The following is a 20,514-nucleotide window of genomic DNA, read 5'->3' as shown; positions in this document are numbered from 1 at the left end:
ATTGTGTACAGCCTGGGGAGGAAGGCAGCTGGGGCCTGCTGGCCAAGTTGAAGCCCCCACCTCCGTTAGCCTTCCCAACTACAGCTAGCTCCTACCATGGTCACCTCCACCCAAAGGGCTCGGTGAGTTAGCCCTGCATTTAATATTCAAGTGGGTATAATCAGTTGGGGTGTGACATGGGTAAGTCCAGGCTGTCTTCTCAGCTCTTGCCCTTCTTTCTGGCCTACACAAGGTATAACTACCATAATAGTAGTAAAGTCAGGGGGAAGGAGCTAAAGGAGGGCAAAGGGTATGGATGGTGATGTCACTTCCAGTGACATGTCACTTCTGGGAGCATGGCATGTAGGCATGACCAGCTGACATCTCTTCAGGGGCTCCTTGAAGCCTGAAAAATTATTTCTGGGGGTCCTCTGTGGGCAAAGGTTGAAAAAGGCTGCTCTGGTACATAACGAGGGCTGTGAGCAAAATGCTTCTATCCAAGTAAATTACAGTCTCTTCATATTTGAGTAACATTTAGTGTATGTGTAGAATGAAACTCAGACAAGAATTCATACAGACAGAGCTGCAAAATGTGTAAATATTAATAGAAAACAAAACACACGTATATGGGAAAAAATCTGCAAAATTTGCAAAACTGTACTAAATGTTTCTGACCCATTAAAGATTTTACTAGCTCCTTCATTAGTCAGATTGAAGGTATAAAAGCCTTTTCATGTTGCATTGCTTGTGCCTTGCAATTTACACATGCTTTCCTATCTGTCTATTTAGACACCATTAGAATTCACTATTAAGCTTCATTTAACCACTGATAACTTACATATCCTTATAAAGCTATATCATTCATTACAACAACAAAGAATAATGCTACCACTTTTGAGATTCAGATCTGTTGTGAAACAGCCACAGGCAGCCCTAACAAGCCTGACTCTGAAACAAGTTGAAGGAGGGGGAAAAAAAAGTTCAACCATACCTTGTTCCATAATCCTTTGAACATTATTTTCCCCTGAAGCTGAGTACCAGCATGATCCCATTCTACCAGACTATGACAGGCAGTTTGATTATCACCACGTTTAAAAAGCCAGGGTAGCTTAATTGAAATGGATTCTTAAAACCCATTCAACTTTCAGTGAGGTTTTTGGGCAGGAAGGAAAATACTGGCACTTGGGTGGGTGAAAAATTGGTTTGAAGGAACCTATGACAGTAGCATCCGCAATAAGTCATGCCCAACACAGCATCCAAGTTACGTGCCTCTGCCCCTGAGAGACGGGTTCCCCACCTGCTGGTACCAAACCAGGAGGTATTCCAAACTGGCATGCCAGGCTAGGCACAGACTTAACCTAGCCTACCCCAGGCTAGCTGGCCCTGCAAGCCTGAGGCTTCCCCTCTGGGTTGGCCAGACCCTGCCCTTAATGAGCTCAATCGCCTTGATTGACCTCTTCCTCAACATACCCCCAAAAGCTGTGACAAAGAATTAAATATCAAACAGGTAAATAGCCGTGAGATACATCTCAACCAAACCATTATAATCGTAACAGGGTGGGTGGGAGCTTCCTCGCTCTGCTGCCGCTGGGAGGGAACAGGCCTCAATGATGCAGCCCTGTGCCCTTATAGGAGTGACTTATCATGTTCCCCTTCCTCCCAGCACTCATTCATCCATCCAGCCAGCCAGCCAGCCAGCCATGTGTCTCCCTTCCCCTGCCCACCTGCCGCCTCTTCAATAGTGGCATGGGCTGATTCCCGGCCGCATTTCTTACCAGCTTATTCCTTGCTATCATCTATAACTAAGAATAAAAACAAACTCTCAAGAGATGAATAGACTTGGATAAGACCCAAACTGCATGACCTCTACAGCAAATGTGCTTGCATGCAAACAACATCCAGCTGTAATATACAGCACTGCATGAACCAGAAGCATTATGCTATTAATTAGCTGTTGGTAAGGGTGGGGAACCAGAAAACACAAGAGAGCACTACTATAAATTGTAAGTGGGAGGTGAAGAAACTTGCCACAGCAATATCAGTCATCATCACAAATATAACATGGACCTTGTTACCAATAGTTATTGGGGAACAGAATACAGTTGCAGGGCAGCCTTTGTAAAGACGTGTGAAACCACAAAACAGCACAACGGTTGAACACTTATTAAGATGTAGCTGTAGTTTAACCAAAGTTTACAGAAGGGACATAAGAAACGAGATTTCCTCTTAATAGGCATGAGCATTGGTGAATCAGAATAGAAAACACTAAGCCCCCTTTGTGGGACAAAATCTCTTCAGCTTTCATTTGAGAAGAGAAACTGTTCAATAACCCCCTGCCAGACTGCAGCCTGGTTTTATTAACCATCATAGCCAAAGCTTGGGCATCTTATCAAACATGCCCTATGTGTAATCCAACATGTCCTGTAAAGAAGTGCCTGAAGACAGTTGCACATAAAGGTAAAGGTAAAGGTATCCCCAGTGCAAGCACCGAGTCATGTCTGACCCTTGGGGTGACGCCCTCTAGCGTTTTCATGGCAGACTCAATACAGGGTGGTTTGCCAGTGCCTTCCCCAGTCATTACCGTTTACCCCCCAGCAAGCTGGGTACTCATTTTACCGACCTCGGAAGGATGGAAGGCTGAGTCAGCCCTGAGCCAGCTGCTGGGATTGAACTCCCAGCCTCATGGGCAAAGCTTTCAGACGGCTGCCTTACCACTCAGTGCCACAAGAGGCTCTTCAAGAGTTTCCCAGCTTCAATCTGGTAACCCTACCCCCTCATCCCCTGTAGGTTGCCATCCAGATTGTCACGTTTGTGACAATCATCCCTCAACGTCCCGGCTTCTCGCTGTGGCTCAGAACCAATCACCTCCTGTTTTAGGAAATGTGTTGTCTGCCAGTATGGGACACATTTTATTATATGGAATGTTAAGGAGAGATTGCAGAATGATATACAAATTAAAAACCTTCTCCCTTTAATTTATACTTTATCAAGAAAAAGTCTCCAGACTTTTAATCCATTGTACTCTTTCAATCCTACCAAAAAAACCTACAAAAAACACCCCATTTATCTCCCTGCCTTTAAGCTTTTAACGTGACAAACAAAGGCCATTATCTGTTGCTTGAATGAGCTCTTAGCTTCCCGTACCCCTTAATAAATTCACTCCTGAGCAGAGCAATTGTGATTTATCGATCAGCATAATTTTCAGTTAAACAGACATATGAACTTGGCTAGCAGAGTATTCCCTAAAAAAAGAGTTACTCCCATCTAAACCCACTGATTATATCTGGCTTAGAATGGTGTAACTCTACATAGGAATGCACTATTACTGTAATCTTGACTTTGGTTTGTATGTCATGTGGTTATTACCAAGGCTTGGTTCCAATCTCTCAGCTTGTTATTTACTTCTATTTATATTCTGCCTTTCTCCGTAGTGTGGAGCCAAAATGGCTTACATCATTCTCCTTGCCTTTATTTTAGCCTCACAACAACCCTGTGATGTAGATTAGAGTATGAGCATGTGACTGGTCCAAGGTCCCCCAGCAAACTTCCTTGGCAGACAAGGGTTTATCAGATCCTAGTCCAACATGTTAGCATCTATACTATGCTGGGTCCCAGCTTTAATCCCTATCTGTAAAATGGAAGTAATAACACATTTCACAGGTTGCTATTGGGATAAAAGAATCTCTAGAAGCATTCAACTAGTATTAGGCAGCTATCACTTTGAATTGCTAACATAGATTCAGGTGGGTGGTCGTGTTGGTCCAAACCAGCAGGACAATGTTGGAGTCCAGTGGCACCTTTTAAGACTAACTAAGTTTTATTCAGCATGAGTTTTGTGTGCACACACTCTTCCTCAAATACATAGAATCATAGAGTTGAAAGGGGCCATACAGGCCATCTAGTTCTACCCCCTGCTCTACGCAGGATCATCCCACCGTATTTGTCTTGTTTGTTCCGTTAGCATAGGAAGCTTTTAAAAGCCTCTAGAAGTGATACATACTTGGGGCTGATTTTTCAATGAACATTTTGATATTGAAATTTAAGAAATACTTCCAACAGATTGGCTGTTTGATCCCATAAGGCAGCATGCAGAGCCAGCAGTGAATGATATTACACTATGGGCCAAAGAACATGGCTATCTATACAGCTAGACACTAGGTCTAGCTGTAGCAGGATGGGGGGGGGGGGGGATGGGACTGCTATTCCATTTATCTGCATTATGAAAATAATTTCTTTCATAAAGTGAATGAATGATGGAAGGGCCAGTGATGGTAATTTATACCAGATTCCAAAAGATGTTCAGCAAATTACTGGAGTTACGAAATGTGTGATGGTCCATGACATCTACATGATCCTGCCACCTATCCAAGAGGAATGTGAAGAGACTCTGTTAAAAACAAAAGGTACAGGATTCCACTTCTAATCTTTAGAGTAAATATGTCAACATTCATTCTTTTCAAATGCCATGATATTGTATTACTTTCTTATAGTTTATAAAGCCATTTCATGTTCCCTCCCCACAAAAAGTGGTTTGCTCATAACTCCAGATTACACTTTAATTTGCATGTTGCCAGGTACTGAATAATAAATGGTAATCATTTTGTTACTGTGATTTGCTGCAGGGGATCTCTCAATAACATTCCTCTAAATGCCCTCCAAGTTTGGTGAAGATTGGATTTACAAGGTCTGAGATGCTTCCCCCTGAGAAGGTACTCCAGGAAAGTGCTTTCTGCGGAAATGACTGCCTCTCATTTCCCCAGAAAGCACCTTACCAGAGGAACTGCTGTTCAGGTATGGAAGGGCTCAGGGGGGTGAGCACAATGTCACTTCCATAGACTTCTGTTGCATTTATCCCCTGTGCTGTGGATAGAGATGTTCCCACACCAAAAATATAGAAGGAAAAGATAGCAAATATTGACTATGCATAAGAACTGATTAGAGTCAACATGGTCAAAAGGTCTCCTAGTAGATCACTGGAGCAAATAAGAAAGGCCAAATCTTAGAGATGTTTGAAACAAAAGAGTATGACAGAAATATGATAAAATCAGAGTCCAGTAGCACCTTTAAGAGCAACAAAGATTTATTCAAGGTGTGAGCTTTCGAGTGCAAGCACTCTTCACTCGAAAGCTCACGCCTTGAATAAATCTTTGTTGCTCTTAAAGGTGCTACTGGACTCTGATTTTATCGTGCTACTTTAGACCAACACGGCTACCCATTTGAATCTAGAAATATGATGAGTCAGACAATTTATGAGAAGGCATTTGAACAAAAAGCAACTGTCCCTCTTTAATTAAGTTTCACCATGTTTTAAAGTACTTTCCTACCAAACATTAAGATATTTTACAACAAACAAGAAACTCAGTCTAGCTAAAGCTTAACAATAGCTTTTGAAAGCCTGAAGTTGTTCTCTTCTCCCTGTTCTGCCAAAACACAAGGTATATTATATATAACAGTAAATATAGTGTCGGGGGGGGGGGGGGTTAACATAATTATGAAGTAAGGTTTCTAGCTTCTTGAGAATTAAAATTTTAAGAAACACTGTGTTGACTTACATGGCAAATTTATAGTCACACTCTCCATCAAATGCACTTACCACGGCAATGTATGCCTTCATCATAGCCGTCAGAACAGTCGTACATGCCATTGCAGAGTAGGGACAAATGAATACATTTGTTTGTGCCAATACATTTAAGATGATTCAGAGGACACTTGAATTCTACTTCTTCAGTACCTAAAAAAAAGAACAGATATGGACTAATTAATAGGCTGTTTGGTTCTGTTCAAATAAATAAAGATTAGTAAGGCAAAGAAAGCTCTGCACTGTCATGTATTTGCATAATATTTCCACTTTAATGTTAGCTGCAAGCTTTTTATGCATTTGTCTTCTATGCAGCTTTTCTGTGCATTACCAGCAGAATTATAGTCTCTTAATAAGGATTAACATAATTAAAAGAAAATCAACTGCTTAAGGAGGATTATTTTTTAAAAAAATGAAGACTAGGCAATTTATCATTTTAACGGCAGATTTACTTTCCTCAAAGATTAGGGATGCTGAAATGTATATTTAGCAAAATTAGGGACAGGGTGCAGATTATTTTCAAGCCTTAAGCTTTAGCTTTCCAGTACCATTACAATTTGAGTCTGCTGGCCTACCAGTAGCACAACCTTGGGGAAAGCCCACAAAAAGTCATAATGGAGACATGAAAGACCGTCTAAAGAAAACAAAATTTGAAGTTTCCGTGGAATGTGTAAAAAATGTTTGCAGTTCTAAAAGCTTTATACTTTTCGAGGTTGTTGGTGTTACTTTTTCTGTTAATGAAATAATATGTATTAAATGAAGTCTTGGAGTACGCAGCTAGTAGTTTAAAAGATCTACATGGACAGCTCCGAGCCCATTTATGAATTTCAGTGTTCAGAGACACAGGCAAAGAGACCCATTCAGCAACAAAACCTTTGGCAAAGTCCTCCCCTTGTTAACCACCTCATGTGGTCTCTCCGCCTCCAAGAATCACCTTGGTTATTACCTTTGAAGCCAGTGCACTGAGACAAAATCTCCATAGAATGAGTCTTACAACTAAGAAGAAAGAACACAACTGAAATCATTCTTAATTGTCCAGGTCTGGCTTCAAAAGATTCAGAATGAGCTCCCTCTCCCTCCCATTCTTTCTCTTTTCTCCACAGAAACGTGAGACAAGCCCTAATAATACTCTTCAAGGGAGGCAGTCTTATCCTGCTTTATCAAAGTATTTGGGGCCTTTGTGTTAAATTAACCCACGAGGAGTTCTGGCTACACACTGAGGTAAAATGACAACTGCACTGTTTTCTCAAAAGCTTCAAGCCTCCATGCACAGGGCCCCCTCATGCAGAGGTATCAAACTCATTTGTTATGAGTACCTGATCTGACATGAATGTTGTTGCCGGGCCAGGCCGTGTGTGTAATAAAACATAATGCCAGGTATGAGAGAGATACATTTTTCAAAGGACTGCAGCTGATGAGATCCATGTTAGTGTGTCCTCACTGCAGGGTTCTGTGGACTGGAGGGGGGTATGCCTACATGGGCAGACTAGAGCTTCAATGGTGCAGCACTGGGCAGATGGTTTCACACTGCCTGGAGGGGGAAGCAAACTTCTTTTCCTTCCCACTGCCAATGCACAATAAAAATGTCCCGGAATAAAAAATGTGAAGTGGCTGAGCGCTGCACATTCTGCCCCTGCTCCCCAGGCACAGTGGAGGGGGAATGGGAAGACAAGTGGAACTAACCCCTCTGCCTGTGGAACTGGGGGAGCAAAAGGCCACAAGCATAGCAGGACCCAGGCCAAGCAAAACCTGATAAGCCAGAGATGTCCATGTAATAGCAGCCCCCTCTGGCCAAGGCCATCAGGTGATCCACGGCAGAGCAATGCTAGGGTTCAAGCCACAGACTGTCGACAAGCCATGTCATCCTCATATGGTGGTTGCTGCCCAAGGCTGAAGGCAACCAGATCATCTGATGTGTGTGGCAGAGGCCCATGGCCACTTAGGAACCGGTATAAACGGAGCTTGCTGGCACTCCCTCCCCCAATGAGGTGGCAGATGCCTATGGCTGAAGATGGTCCAAGGGGAAGGGATGTCTAGCTGCCAAGTTATATGTTTGGTAGCAGGCCTAGGACCCTGATATGTAGAAGAAACAAGCAAAGAATGCCCCCTATGGGCCAAAGAACTATTTTCCCTCTAGGTATTATTTCCACCTGCACTCCCTTCCCTGCTGGCACTAAGTAGCAGGCCCTTTGTGCCTCAGAGGAAGTAGTAAGACAAGAAGGAAAAATAGTAACTCAGCAATCAACATGGAAGGCTGTAATAGCCTGGGTGGAGTTCCTATGCATAAGAATGGTTGCATTTTTAAAGACCATGCCTGTGTTTTAAATATAATATCAATCAATGAATGATAACTAAAGGTATCGTCTTGGAATTTAGAAGGTTGGAGGAATAAGCTGTATCATCCGGAATTTTTAACATATTTACAGGACCATGACTTACTCTGTTTACAGGATTCCTCTTAGAGTCCTCATGAGCCTTTTATTCAGGGCTGCAGGGCATTTTCTGTCCCAGCAGGGCATTTTCTGTCTGGTGTTTTAGAGATCTTTGTTTCAGTGGATTTACGAAAGTACAAGGTTTACATAACAGCAGCCCTAATAGCATTCAAATAGCATCCATTAGGGGGCTTTGTTTCAGCAGCCTTTTATGCCTTGACTAGTAATTAAGCCCGCTGTATGCCGAATACAGCGGGCGCTAGAAACTGACCTTGTCGGGCGGCGGCTCTCTGCCTAAGTAGGCAGCCCTGGCTAACAACTGAAATCATTGTGCACTCTGAAATCTGTGCACTCTGTAATGCAGTGGTCCCCAACCTTTCTGAGGCCCCAAGGACCAGCACATTTATTGTGGCTGAAGCCTACTTCTTTAAAGACATGAAGTGTGCCCTTGGTTGAAGACATACCTGGGAGATGACAAACTGAGGTTAAATGGCAGGGAAATATAAGCTGCTCTCTCTGGCTAGAATATAAAGGAGAATAAAACCTAATTGTAGTAAATGGCGAATGGAGACTTTTGGCCAGATACTGCACTTAAGGTTTCCTTTCTGAAATACTGGGTATCCTTGTCTTTAAAAAAAATTGAGAGGAAGGGGAGAACTTCCCACCCCCTACACAAAAAGTATTAAATTTGCCCCCCATCCCTCTGAGCTGGGGCACTTCCTTCCAAAGGGATCGTGGTAATACAGAGCTTCATTTTGGAGGCAATACTGGGGGTGTATCCAGGAGGGGAGGAGGGAAGTAGGGCAGCCCCACACAGAGCCTTCAGAGTGAAGGATCGTTGTTTTGGAGGCAGCACATGAAGCTGCCTGGTTTCCAGGAAGGGAGGAAATTTGTTTCAGAACTGTAGGCCAGCTGCACGTACAGAGAGGGAAAGAGGGAGGGAGGTCTCACCTCTTCACCTACGGGCCATTCTTCTTGCTCGTGAGAGTTTTGCTCCCCAGGCCAAGAGTATGTATGACTAAGCAGGGTGCAACCTGGGGGGGGGGGGAGGTGGATGGAAGATGTCTTAGCCATCTTTTGGGAAGGTGAGATGCAAATGTTCTAAACAAACTGCACTTATACACAATGGGGGTTTAATTTGCGTGAGTGCGGGAGCCATCAGTATGGCATTTGCTGCTTATTCCTTTGCTCTGGAGTTTGGGAGCGGAGAAGGGAGACCAGGGCACGGTGCCTACTAATCTGCAGTATTTCTTTTCCCACCCGTTCTGTGGACCATAACAAATGTCCCTTATTTCGGAACACTGAAACCGGAGAGAGAATGTACCAGATTGACGTCATGCTGTGTGTTTAATTTTTTTCTTGGCAAGCTCTCCGGCTGTGTGTTCAGACTTCAGTGAGGAACGGCAGCCTCCTTCCGCCGTCAGTCTGCACCGTGGGGACCGCCATCAGTCTGCTGGGGACCGCCGTCAGTCTGCTGGGGACCGGCACGGGCCGCCCCCGCGGGCCGCGCCCGCGAGCCGCGCCCGCGAGCCGCGCCCGCGAGCCGCGCCCGGGCCGCGCCCGCGAGCCGCGCCCGCACATCGGGCCGCTTGCTGGCAGGGCCGCTGGTGGACTGTTTCTTCCTGGAACCTTGTTGGCTGCACGATAACGCGAGAGGCGGCGCTGCAGAAGCCGGGGCAGGAAGCGAGCCGGGAGCGGCTGCGAGGACGGCGGAGACCATTGTAAGTTGGGGGCGAGGGGGTGGTGCGCGGGGGCTGCGGCCTGCGTGGGTTCCCTCGGGCGTCAGGCCAGGAGCAACTGCAAGCCGCGCTGCACGCGGCTCGCAGTTGCTGGGGCTGGGAATCAGAGGGAGCAATCGGAAGGCGCTTCGCGCCTGCCGATTGTTCCCTCCGATTGTCTGTCATGAGGAAGGGTCCAATCCGGACCCTTCCTCATCCCGGACACATCCCGCCCCAGAACGCCTTACTCTTTTATTTAGTCCGTGGCGCCCGTGGCGCCACGGGCGGTGTTCAGATGGCGCCCGTGGCGCCACGGGCGGTGTTCAGATGTGTACATTCCCCCTAAGGGATCCACATTGTAGGAAATAGAAAATTACTGGGAATCCCTATCTATACTCTTTGAGCTGCTGCCATCCCAACACCCAAACATGCATATGTGGAGACTTTAATGCTAGAATAGGGTCAGGTAAAGTAGTGTCAAGAGATGGTTTGACCATTCATACTGCCATTCTACACCCAGCTTTTAGAACATTACACAAAGGACGTAGTAATAAATAAGTTTGCTCCTCAGAGGAAGTACAGAAAGTACACTGCTATGTTTCAGGCAAGATAGTATTTAACCCCAAAGACTTTGTTGCTGGACATTATTTGTTGATTTTTTGGGAAGGAGCACTTCTATCAGGCGTTTGGTTGAGGAAGATCTGGCCCCACCTCCAGTGACTTCAGTACCTCTGGCACCCTGTCTTTCACACCTTCTAGGCACATATGGCAGAAAGTTGGCAGCTTGGTAAAGGGGGGAAGGGTATTTTTGGTGGGTGGGTTGGAGTGTGTGGGAGGGAGGGGATTTTTATTGCTGTTGATCTTATTGTCTTAACTATGTTGTAAGCTGCTGCATGTTAGCTGGCTAGGACCAGCAGCATAAAAGCTTAATAAATAAATAAATAAAATTAGGAAGTGCTCTGTTGAGATTTTTGGGGAGGGACTTGATATGTTTGTATGTTTTATTGTATTTTCACCAATCTATAAACCCCAAGATCCAGCAGATGAATGTGGGATTTTAACAAATACTCTAGACAATCTCTCTGTTTGCTTTTATCAGGTCTGATTGGATGTACTGGTTTCGAATAAAATCTGATCTAGCCAAGCGTGACTGAAAGAACTGGGATTTGGATCAATGGTTTGGGTTCATTTGCACAGTTCAGTCAGGAGTCCGAACGGATGATGTTCAAGTCAATCATGTACCCAGGTTTCTGATACATAGGAAAGATTTCCTGGTTCGTAATTGTGATGGTGCACAGAACTAGAAACCTTTCTATTGATGCTAAAATGATGTGTGCTAGTTGACTTATCTGACCGTACAGCTCTCTGTAGCATTAGCAGCTATTTTACAGAGTCTAATTAGTTTTAAATTTATTCCTAATAAAATATTCAGAAAGAACACAAACATTCTGAAATCTTTCAAATGTTATCTGACTTCAAATCAGTGGAGGGATGATTCAAGTGCCTGCAGAAGCCTGTGTGTTAGTGAATAGGGATGGTTTGACGTGAAGATGAATAGGCTCCCAGAAATATATATTAATCATGAAAGTACAATTCCAAGGGGAATTTTTTATTCTGTTTACAAAAACAAATAAGCAATAGATTAAGAGGACATTAACATACAAATGTGATTATTTTGACATTGAGAGGTCTGGGTAGATGTAGTTAATATTCTTTCCTGGCATATTGCTCTCTCAAGGCCAGGTAATTTTGCAAAATAAATTTAAACTAGTAATTGAGTCAGAAAGCCTTTAGGCAATGGGCAGGCTTCTCTCTCCCTCCATTCAGGGTCTCCATGCCCAAGTGCTTTCCAAGCTTTCAAGCTGAGAAACCGGGAGCAGAGATATTCATTCAAATTCAGAAATCCCCCCCTGATATTCAAGGCTTGTGCTAATCTAAAAAAATTTAAAAAAATACTGTGCAGTGGTACCTATGAGACCAGGACTTGGACATGTAGCAGGCTGATAATGTTAGCTGAAATTCAAACTGCACAAACCAATGGTAAATCTGAATTTTGTACATCGCTGGTAATGTATAATTACATAACCTCCAGATTGCATATGTTATGAACACTTTAAAATGTAATCCTAAAGGAAGCTGAGGCCCGCTGCTGACATTTCTAGCATAGGACATGCAGCTCGAGTTGGGGATTTGCCAACAAGCTCTGGAGCTTTGGAGGAAACATCAGAAGTGAGGGAGGCTGCAAGGACCATCCCTGGCCATGAGGCTGAAATATTTAGATCACCAGCATTCATTCCATGTTTTGGAGGCAGTGTCAGAAGTGCCCTGTTCCTGGCCACAATGCTTTGGCTACTGCAGGGTGAGTACCTGCCGGACAGTTATGCCAGATAAGGCCTTCTGCACTCCTGGCTCAGGCCTCAATGAGTGCCTCTGCCACATTCAACATGATTTGGCTAACCTTCTTTTCACAGAATTGGATCACCATTTGGCAGCAACCATTTGATTTGGGTTAACAGCATCCCAATACAATCCGACGTGGTGGGTAGCACCAGATTTGGCATATATTACAATGGATGCTGGTACACCCAGAGGTGGCCCAACAACTGGGTGAGGGAAGACCTCCAGCAGGATCGTGCCTCCTTGGATTTGTTCCACATTCTTGTGGCAGCAGTTATCAGATTCTGTTGCAATAACCAAGAAGTGGTGAGGTTAGAAATTAAACTACCTTCACAATCAGAATGAGTTTCATACAGGAATGCAGGTTAGTCCTCCTGTGTTTGTCTAACATAGTATTTTCAGTTCAACATATGCCAGACATTGGTTACAGCATCATCACAGATGCCTTATCTCACCTTTACGAGGAGTCTGGGACCAGAGGTGAACTGCTACCTAGGCCCATTTGATAAGGAACTTGGGAATGTACCATAATGCAGGGAGTATTCAACTCTGTTGACCTTTCCATATTTCCTTCCTATTCTTCTGCAGCTGTAGCCTTTTGGGCTTTCTCTGTGGACAATGGAGTTCCATATGATTGGTAAATGTTGGAGGACTGAGTTCTCCTATACACTTTGGGGGTTAGCCCAATATGGCACTAGAACTATCACATGTCTAAATCATTGGGAGATTGTGCTCCAAGGCATATAGGCTGCTGATTTTAACAAGCACTAATTAGGTTTCATAGCATTGTATACTGGGTGGGAATCTACATGGCTTTGTTAAGATGAAGCAAGGACCTCAGACTAGAAGAGGTGCAGAAACTTGCCTGGATTGGCACAAGGGAAATGAAATGGGACACACTACAGCCTGTGTCTGTCATTGCATGGAATAGCACCAGCCTCCAGATGTATTGGTGATATAGTTGGTCGAGAATGACCCAAGAGACTTGGTACACTGGTGGATTTGTGGGTTCTATAGTTCGAGATCCCTACCACAACCTTCCTCCGGGTGGATTGGTTTAAGTAGCACTGTTTGTGTGTGGTCAAGTGCCCTGCAAGTTTCAATGTGGTGAGGAGAAAGATTATGAACAGGCTGGGAAAGTTCATGGAGTCCATGAGATGCCAGATAATTCAATATCTGGACAACTTGCAGAGGCCCTGTTTTGCAGAGTGGGCATTCACTTGTCTCCATGGGGAACAGACATCTGTCTGCATGAAGTTCATTATGGCCTATGGACCTAGCTGCAACTGTAAGAGCATTGGAGGGAGCCAGACTGGGAGATGCCGAATTCTTGCAGAGGTATCAACGTGGGGTCAGATCCATTTTGGGTAAACCAGCCTGTATACCTATTTTCCTTCGGTGTTGGGATCCTTCCCAACAGATGCTGAAGTCTTTCAAGGATCATGCCCAGCTCAGGGGCTGCTAATGGCTTACCGTCATGCTCAGGTGGCAGGGGAGACCACTTAGTGGTGATTATCCTTGCAGAATCTGACTCCCTGCCATCCCACAATTCTCCTCCACCAAGTAGGCAGGCTGGAATGGGACAGAGTACATCAACTGGCTGGTGGGTTAGTTGATGCCAAGATCCAGTTGTTCCATGCTATGCCAGGGCTTCTTACAGTTGCTGCCAAAAAAGTTGTGGCCATTAATCTCTAAAGACTTAAGTGATTGTTTATTGGGGAGTTGGCATAGGGGGATCCTTTACCTTCACTGCCCTCTTCCCTCCTTTAAGTACTGGGGCTGCAAGCTGGAGTCCCCAACTCACTTGTGGGCCCCATTTACAGTTCTGCATGGGCAAGGGGTGCCTGTGGAGACAATGGTGGCTAGAGTCAGCCAAGTCCAACAAGGAGACCTGACAATGCAAGCTTCTGTGGGCCCAGGTGGCTGGAAAGGTGTGAAAGTCACAAATCTTCAGTCCATGAGTGGGTTGTAATTGGGCCACGTGGAGGGGGAAGTGCCATGGGGCGGCACACTGAACAACCAGCTATATGACCAGATGAGAGTGTTTGCCTACCATTCCCTCCCTGAGTCTCAAATCCTTTAAGGAGAAGTATGCATGTGAAGGTTTATGGTTTGCCATCATGTTGCCAAGCATACCATGGGGACACGTGGGTTTGATTTCTGTTCAAAGTTTTTGCATCAATTATCAATCATTATATGGGGTGGTATCAGCATAGTGCTTGATCCATTTTGGGAAAATCAGCCTGTGTGCAAAGATCCCTTTAAGGGACTTTGGGTTGAGGGCTTTCAAGGGGCATCCCCATCTCAAGGACAGCCAACAGATTATCCTTCATACTCAGATGCCTGGGCATCTGGTTTATTTATTTATTAAATTCTTCCCTGTCTCAAGTGGTTGTCCCATGCTATACCAAGGTTGCTCACAGCTGTGGTCAATATAGTTGTGCCCATGTTTCTCCAAAGACAGAGAGTTATTATATTTATTGGGTGGGAGTACCATAAGAGGATCCTTTGCCTTCACTGCCCTCTTCCCTCCCTTAGATGCTGGGGCTACAACTGCATCATTTAACCAAGCAAGTCCAGAATTCTTGCACTAAGAGTTCACAAGAAAGTCATTTTTGTTTGTTTTGTTTTGCTTCCCTGGTGAGTTAGATAAGATTTTTTGCAGTCCTATCCCTTTGTATAAGATAATATAAAATTAATGAGAAAATGGGGTGTTAAATGTAGCATTAGTTGGATTAGGATGTTCATGATGACGACAATGTTATTTCAGGACTATGTCTTTCAAACTACATATTATCATCTTGTTACTAAGCTGTCCAGTCTATTGAAACTAATTCCTTTTCTTCAAGAGAAGAGAAAGCCACACTTTGGTGGCCTGGAAGAAAGAGATTAAAGTTTTTCAAGCAAGAACCAGAGAGACAATAATTTGTGTATTATATCCAGGTATATACTTTTTCTACTAATGAACCAAGGTGATATTGTTCAATATGTAGGAGAGACTTGAGTAAGAGAAATTCTGTATAAACCAATATGACATGTAAATGTTATTCCTTCTTAGCCTCCTGGGGCCTATCAGGTTTCTAGTTCAGGAAGCGCTGACAGAAGATCTTGCCCCATAGTCATCACTTCTGGACAGTATTGGATAATTTGGCTATGACTGTTAGGTATGGGTTCTGTAGCAGTTTTATTGCTTTATTGTTGGACTACAAAGAAAGCCCATTTTATTGGGAAATAAAATGGGTGCTAGCGGCCAGGCCCCGGGGAAGCCTTCGCAGGGAGAATGCTTCCCGGGGGCCTGGGCCGCGACCTGGGGTGTTCTCCCGGTTGTGGGCTGGTCTGCCGTGGCTGGGAGAAGGCGGGGAGGCCCCCCCACCCCGGAGCATCTTGGCTCGTAGTGCCGTCCCCGGGAGCGGCGTCGGCACGGCAAGGCCCCTCTCCCAGGGCCGGGAGAAGGTGGGCAACCCCACCCCACCCCAGAGCGTGTCTGGGCCTTCTCCCGGCTGCAGGAGCGGGCTCGGCACATCATTGGCACGGCAAGGCCGCTCCAGCAGGCAGGAGAAGGTGGTGACTCACCTCCCCAGGCCGGAGCGGGTTTGGGGCTTCTCCCAGCCGCTCCTGCAGCCTCAGTGCATGACGGAGGTGGCCAGGCTGCTCCTGCGGCCAGGAGAAGGCGGCGATGGGGACTGCCATCCCAACCGCGGAGCGAGGCTGGGAGGCCACACGCGGGGCCGGGAGAAGGCGGAGAGGGTCACCCCCACCCCAGAGCACGGCTGGGGCTTGTGGCGGCCGTAGGAGCAGCCAGGACAAGGCGGGTACCTCCCCACCCAACCCAGAGCGACGGGGAGAGGGCGGGCCCACCGACAGTTAGCAGGGCTGGAAAGGAGCACCCAGGGCAGAGGACTCACTGCGTGGGCTGCCAGTTCAGTCTGTGCAGTGAGTCCCCGGCCGGGCGAAGCAGCCAATGGGGAGCCACGCTCTCTGGATGGACACTTGGAGGGCCCTCCGAGTTTTTATCCCAGACAGGGCCCGTCCTAACTCCTCCCAGACAGCCCTTACCCTTTTATTTAATCCGCTCCGCAGGAGCGGTTTAAGATTATTGTTAGCCACCTCAAGGCATAAAAGTGCAATAAATAAATAAATTCATAAATACATACAAATTATTGAATGGATATGCCATTGCTCACGTCTAAATTGTGATCTCAAATGTTGATAGGCAAGGTAGGCACAGCAAGGCATGATTTAAGACAATAGCTGAGGTAATTATAGTAAAGTAAATCCCTGTAGAATTCTACAACTACTGTCTTAGAGGTTCGAAAAGAATTCCACAGAAAGATATGCTGTGTCAATACATCTTCAGAGACATATGCACTTTCCTTCAGATTGTCTATATGGCAGCAGCTAGATCTAGTTCTTTGGAACTGTAGAAGGTGCATTCTGCTTGGTACATTTAGGAAAGTATATAAAGCCTGAGGAACTTTTGGAAGTTCTGCCAAATTTTGATGTGTTCCTTTTAATAGTGTGTTTTTAATTTGGAGTACTTTGTTATTTTGTGTGCTTTTGAAGCTATGCATTTTTTTAAAAGTTATATGTTCTAAAGTGAGCATCACATAATCTTAGATACAAATGGGTAGCGGTGTTGGTCTGAAGTAGCACAATAAAATCAGAGTCCAGTAGCACCTTTAAGACCAAAATGCTGTTATCAGAGATCAAAGGCTATCACCTCCCCATATGTTGCTTGCAGAGCATTTTGGTTTCTCTTTGTAAAGTACACTGAATTCTAGAGGATTGATTGGCTGTTTTGACAAAGGATTATAATTGGCTTTATTTGGTTGTGACACAGTCTACTGATATAACAGAATTGGTTTTTGCTACATATTCCCTGTCATGTGAGAAGATCATAGTCTGAATAAATCTTTGTTGGTCTTAAAGATGCTACTGGACTCTGATTTTATCATATAATCTTGTTAATTATAAACCACATAATCTTGTATGGTGATAATGTACACCCCTGTTTTACGTAAACCACCCTGAGCTTTATGGGAGGGCGGTATAGAAAGATAGCAGACAAACACATAAATAAATAAACACATGAATTAATTAATTAAAATAAATAATTAGACTATTATGTCTGACATCCTTGCAACCTGGTGTTGCATTATTAACTACCTTGTTTCTGAGACAATAAAGCAGAATATAAATGTTTTAAAATAACTTCGTAACATAGGAGTAATTTATAGTTCTTGTCTTGTTACTATCCCACCCCATTTACCTATAAGTGCTCTTTGTAGAAGTATACAGACAGGAAATAATGATATACTCAAAGGTTATTAACAAATATTAAATATGAACATGTATCTCTAATGTGCAAACCTAACAAGTGTGAACAGTCATGTAATACTTCTGCCTCTTTAAATTAGAATTGCATATTCAACTAGTTCCTTTGACCAGTGCATGAATGATCTGGCACTTGCATCCATAATCATGCATCAGGCCACTAGGAGTTTGGCAGAACAGCTGAGTAGGGATCTCAAGGATGAAAGTACTACAGAGTAGGAGTGCAATTCCTCCCACTGACCTTTGATCTTTACAGTTCCCTGCAAAGTTATCCTGAACCTAGCCCATCAAAAGGTTCAAAATATCCTTATATTTGGCAAGCATAACAAAGACGTCTCTGCAGTAGTTCTCAGACATCAAGCACCCACGGTCTCTCTCTGCAGTGCTATCTGATGAAGTTGATTAATGACAGTAATTAAGGTAAAATAGCAGAGTATTTAAGCTAGAAAGTGTAATCCATGCAACTACCATCAGAACAGCGTTTTATAAGTACAGGCAAAAATGAAATCTTGTAGTCCTGGAGAACAGAGTATTTGTGCAATAAAATTTGAATCTACAAATAGGCCATGAAAGGAAATTTCAAAGAAGCTAAAAATCTAATACCCACATTATTTACACAGTCAGAGTAATAAGCCATTAGTTAAAATGCTGCATGATGGGGGTTTTTACTCCCTGAAAAACAAGTGGTTTTAATTATAGCAGCCTACAAAAAGATGAAGTTTAATAACATGCACATACAGATGTGTGTAGCTGGAACAAATATCAGCCTATAAAAATTATGAAGTTCAATCAGCTAAAATTATGTAGACTACTTGTGCAGTATGAGCTTAAATGTCTGAATAAAATAGAGCCCACACCACCAAAGGTCAGAGAAACTGGGATTATGTATTCATAAGGTTCTAATAAAGACCAAATGCTGATAACACCTAGGGGATAACATCAAATATCAGTCCCAAAGCACTGTCATCTTTTTTCCTTCTATTCTTTCAGTCCCTATCAAATCATTTCTACTTTCTGGGAACCCAAACAAATTTTCCAACAAACATACTCAAATGTGTTTAGCTTGCATAATTTATTCAATTTTGAGGCTGGGTGGGCATTGACTGCTTTGGTTCTAATGGTGCGGACCATATGTGATGTCAGTGCAGTACAATGCTATTGAGCTCACCCTCCAAAGCAACCATTTTCTCCAGGGGAACTAAGCTCTGTTGCCTAGCTATGAGCTATAGTTCCAGGGGATTCCCAGGTCCCGCCTGAGGACTGGCATCCTTAGGCAAGATCTCAGCAAAGTATTATGCTATAAAGTCTACCCTCAAAAGCATCCATTTTCTCCAGTGCACCTTATTTCTATAGTCTGAGATGTCTAAGCTGCACCTGAAGGTTGGCAAACCAACCTAACTGGATCAAGGATTGTTCCATACTGAAGAAAGCTGAGCATGACACCCAAACCATACCAAGCAGAAATAACATAATCACACAGCATCACTCATCACAGATAAATTCTGATAAAGCAAAACAAAATGCCAAACAACTCAGCAGTTACATGAAATCTACTATGGCTTGGGCAAATGGATGGGTCTTACAGCAGCTCAGCACTGAAAGCTAGGATCACCAAGTTTACAAAGGGCTAGTCCTATCATCCCAAATCTAGTTCAGTTCCCTCTAGCACTAGGTTTAGCCCATTGTACCAACTACAGAAAGAGGAAATTAACTCTGAAATTGTAGGTCCTTAGCATTGATTAAGTACATAAGATAATGAGGTGATCTGGGAAGTACAGCACTCATGTGAATCACTCCAACAAACATACAGTTTTAGCAGGAACAAGTCCCATTAAGTTCAGGGATTAAAAATGAACAATGCATTTGATGAATTAAAGCATTTTTTTTTTACCCACACTGCACACAATTTGCTGTTGGAGCAAAGAACATAATTGTCTCTAAAAAATAATTTGAATGAAAAATCAGCAACTTCAGTCTTGTCAGCAATTTATATACATACTTTTCTGTTTAAACTAACTAAACTATTGTCTAAACTAACAGGTATACACATTCATTTGTGTTCTCTGTTGGATAGCATTGTGTCATTTATTACTGCTGATAGTAATATACCCACTTGACTGAATTTGTGAACACCTCAGAACGTGTATGTTTAGAGCAGTCCCTTTTAATATAAAAGATTGTAGTGAACTAAAAATTATTGAAGCTTGTTATCAGTGCTGAATTATCAACACTGGCTCTGACAAGAAAGATAAGCACAAAAAGCACTACATTAGATGAGAGTGAGGTTGTATAAAGCCTGAAAAGTTGAAAAAAATGTCATAGAATCATAGAAGGGGTAAGACAGGCCATCTAGTCTAACCCCCTGCTCAATGGAGCAGATCATCCAGGATAAGTTTCTGTCCAACCGCTGCTTGAAGACTGCCAGTGAGAGGGAGTTAGGCAGTCGAGTCCACTGCTGAACTACTCTCTGGCTTAATTAAGTCATTCCAGCTCAGCTCAGATGGTTGACACCAGTGAGTTCAGCTGGTCCAGAACATAGCTGCACAGGTCTTCACAGGGATCCAATGGAAAGTGCACTGGTTCCAGATTGGGAACTGGTTCAGATTCAGGCTTTTTGTTCTCACCTTCAAAGCCGATACAGTCTGGGACCTTCATATCTATGGGACTACCTCTTCTACTATGTCCCCCCAAAGAACATTATGTTCTAGTAAACAGAATCAGCTTAAGAGCTCTGACCCTGAAAACTGGCTTCAACCAGAGACTTTTTGGCCTCTGGTCATGGCCAGAAGGAATGCTGTGCCAAATGAGATCAGGATTTTACAGGACCTCAAACAGTTCCACAGGTCCGGTAAGACAGAGTTGTTCTGCCAGGCTTATGGTTAAGGGCTAGAAACAACTTTATAGTCTGTTGGCCTTCCTGTCCAACCCTTCTCTTTTTTTTATTTGGGAAAGGAGGCTGTTGGAAACTGGTCTTATAATTAATTATTTAAAAGCTTTATAACCTAATGTTTAATGTTCATTTTTATACAAATTATTTAGACTTTTATTCGGCCCCCTCAACAGACTCAAATAGGTT

General features: G+C 43.8%; 1 protein-coding gene across 6 annotated transcripts in view; it reads right to left on the bottom strand.

Moving 5' to 3' along the window:
- LRP1B (LDL receptor related protein 1B) overlaps positions 1 to 20,514 on the bottom strand; it is a 1,129,178-nt gene that overhangs the window by 644,550 nt on the left and 464,114 nt on the right. For all 6 annotated transcript variants that reach the window (XR_013228123.1, XM_077320173.1, XM_077320175.1 and 3 more), the window contains exon 3: positions 5,573 to 5,710. Coding sequence is in view for 5 of the 6 variants with exons in the window: in XM_077320173.1 (XP_077176288.1) it covers positions 5,573 to 5,710 (138 nt within the window). In the remaining variant the exon portion in view is untranslated. The remainder of the gene's footprint in view (positions 1 to 5,572; positions 5,711 to 20,514) is intronic.

This window comes from Paroedura picta, chromosome 2 (genome assembly GCF_049243985.1).
Source record: "Paroedura picta isolate Pp20150507F chromosome 2, Ppicta_v3.0, whole genome shotgun sequence".
Lineage (NCBI taxonomy): Eukaryota > Metazoa > Chordata > Lepidosauria > Squamata > Gekkonidae > Paroedura > Paroedura picta.
This window is presented reverse-complemented; position numbering and strand designations above follow the sequence as displayed.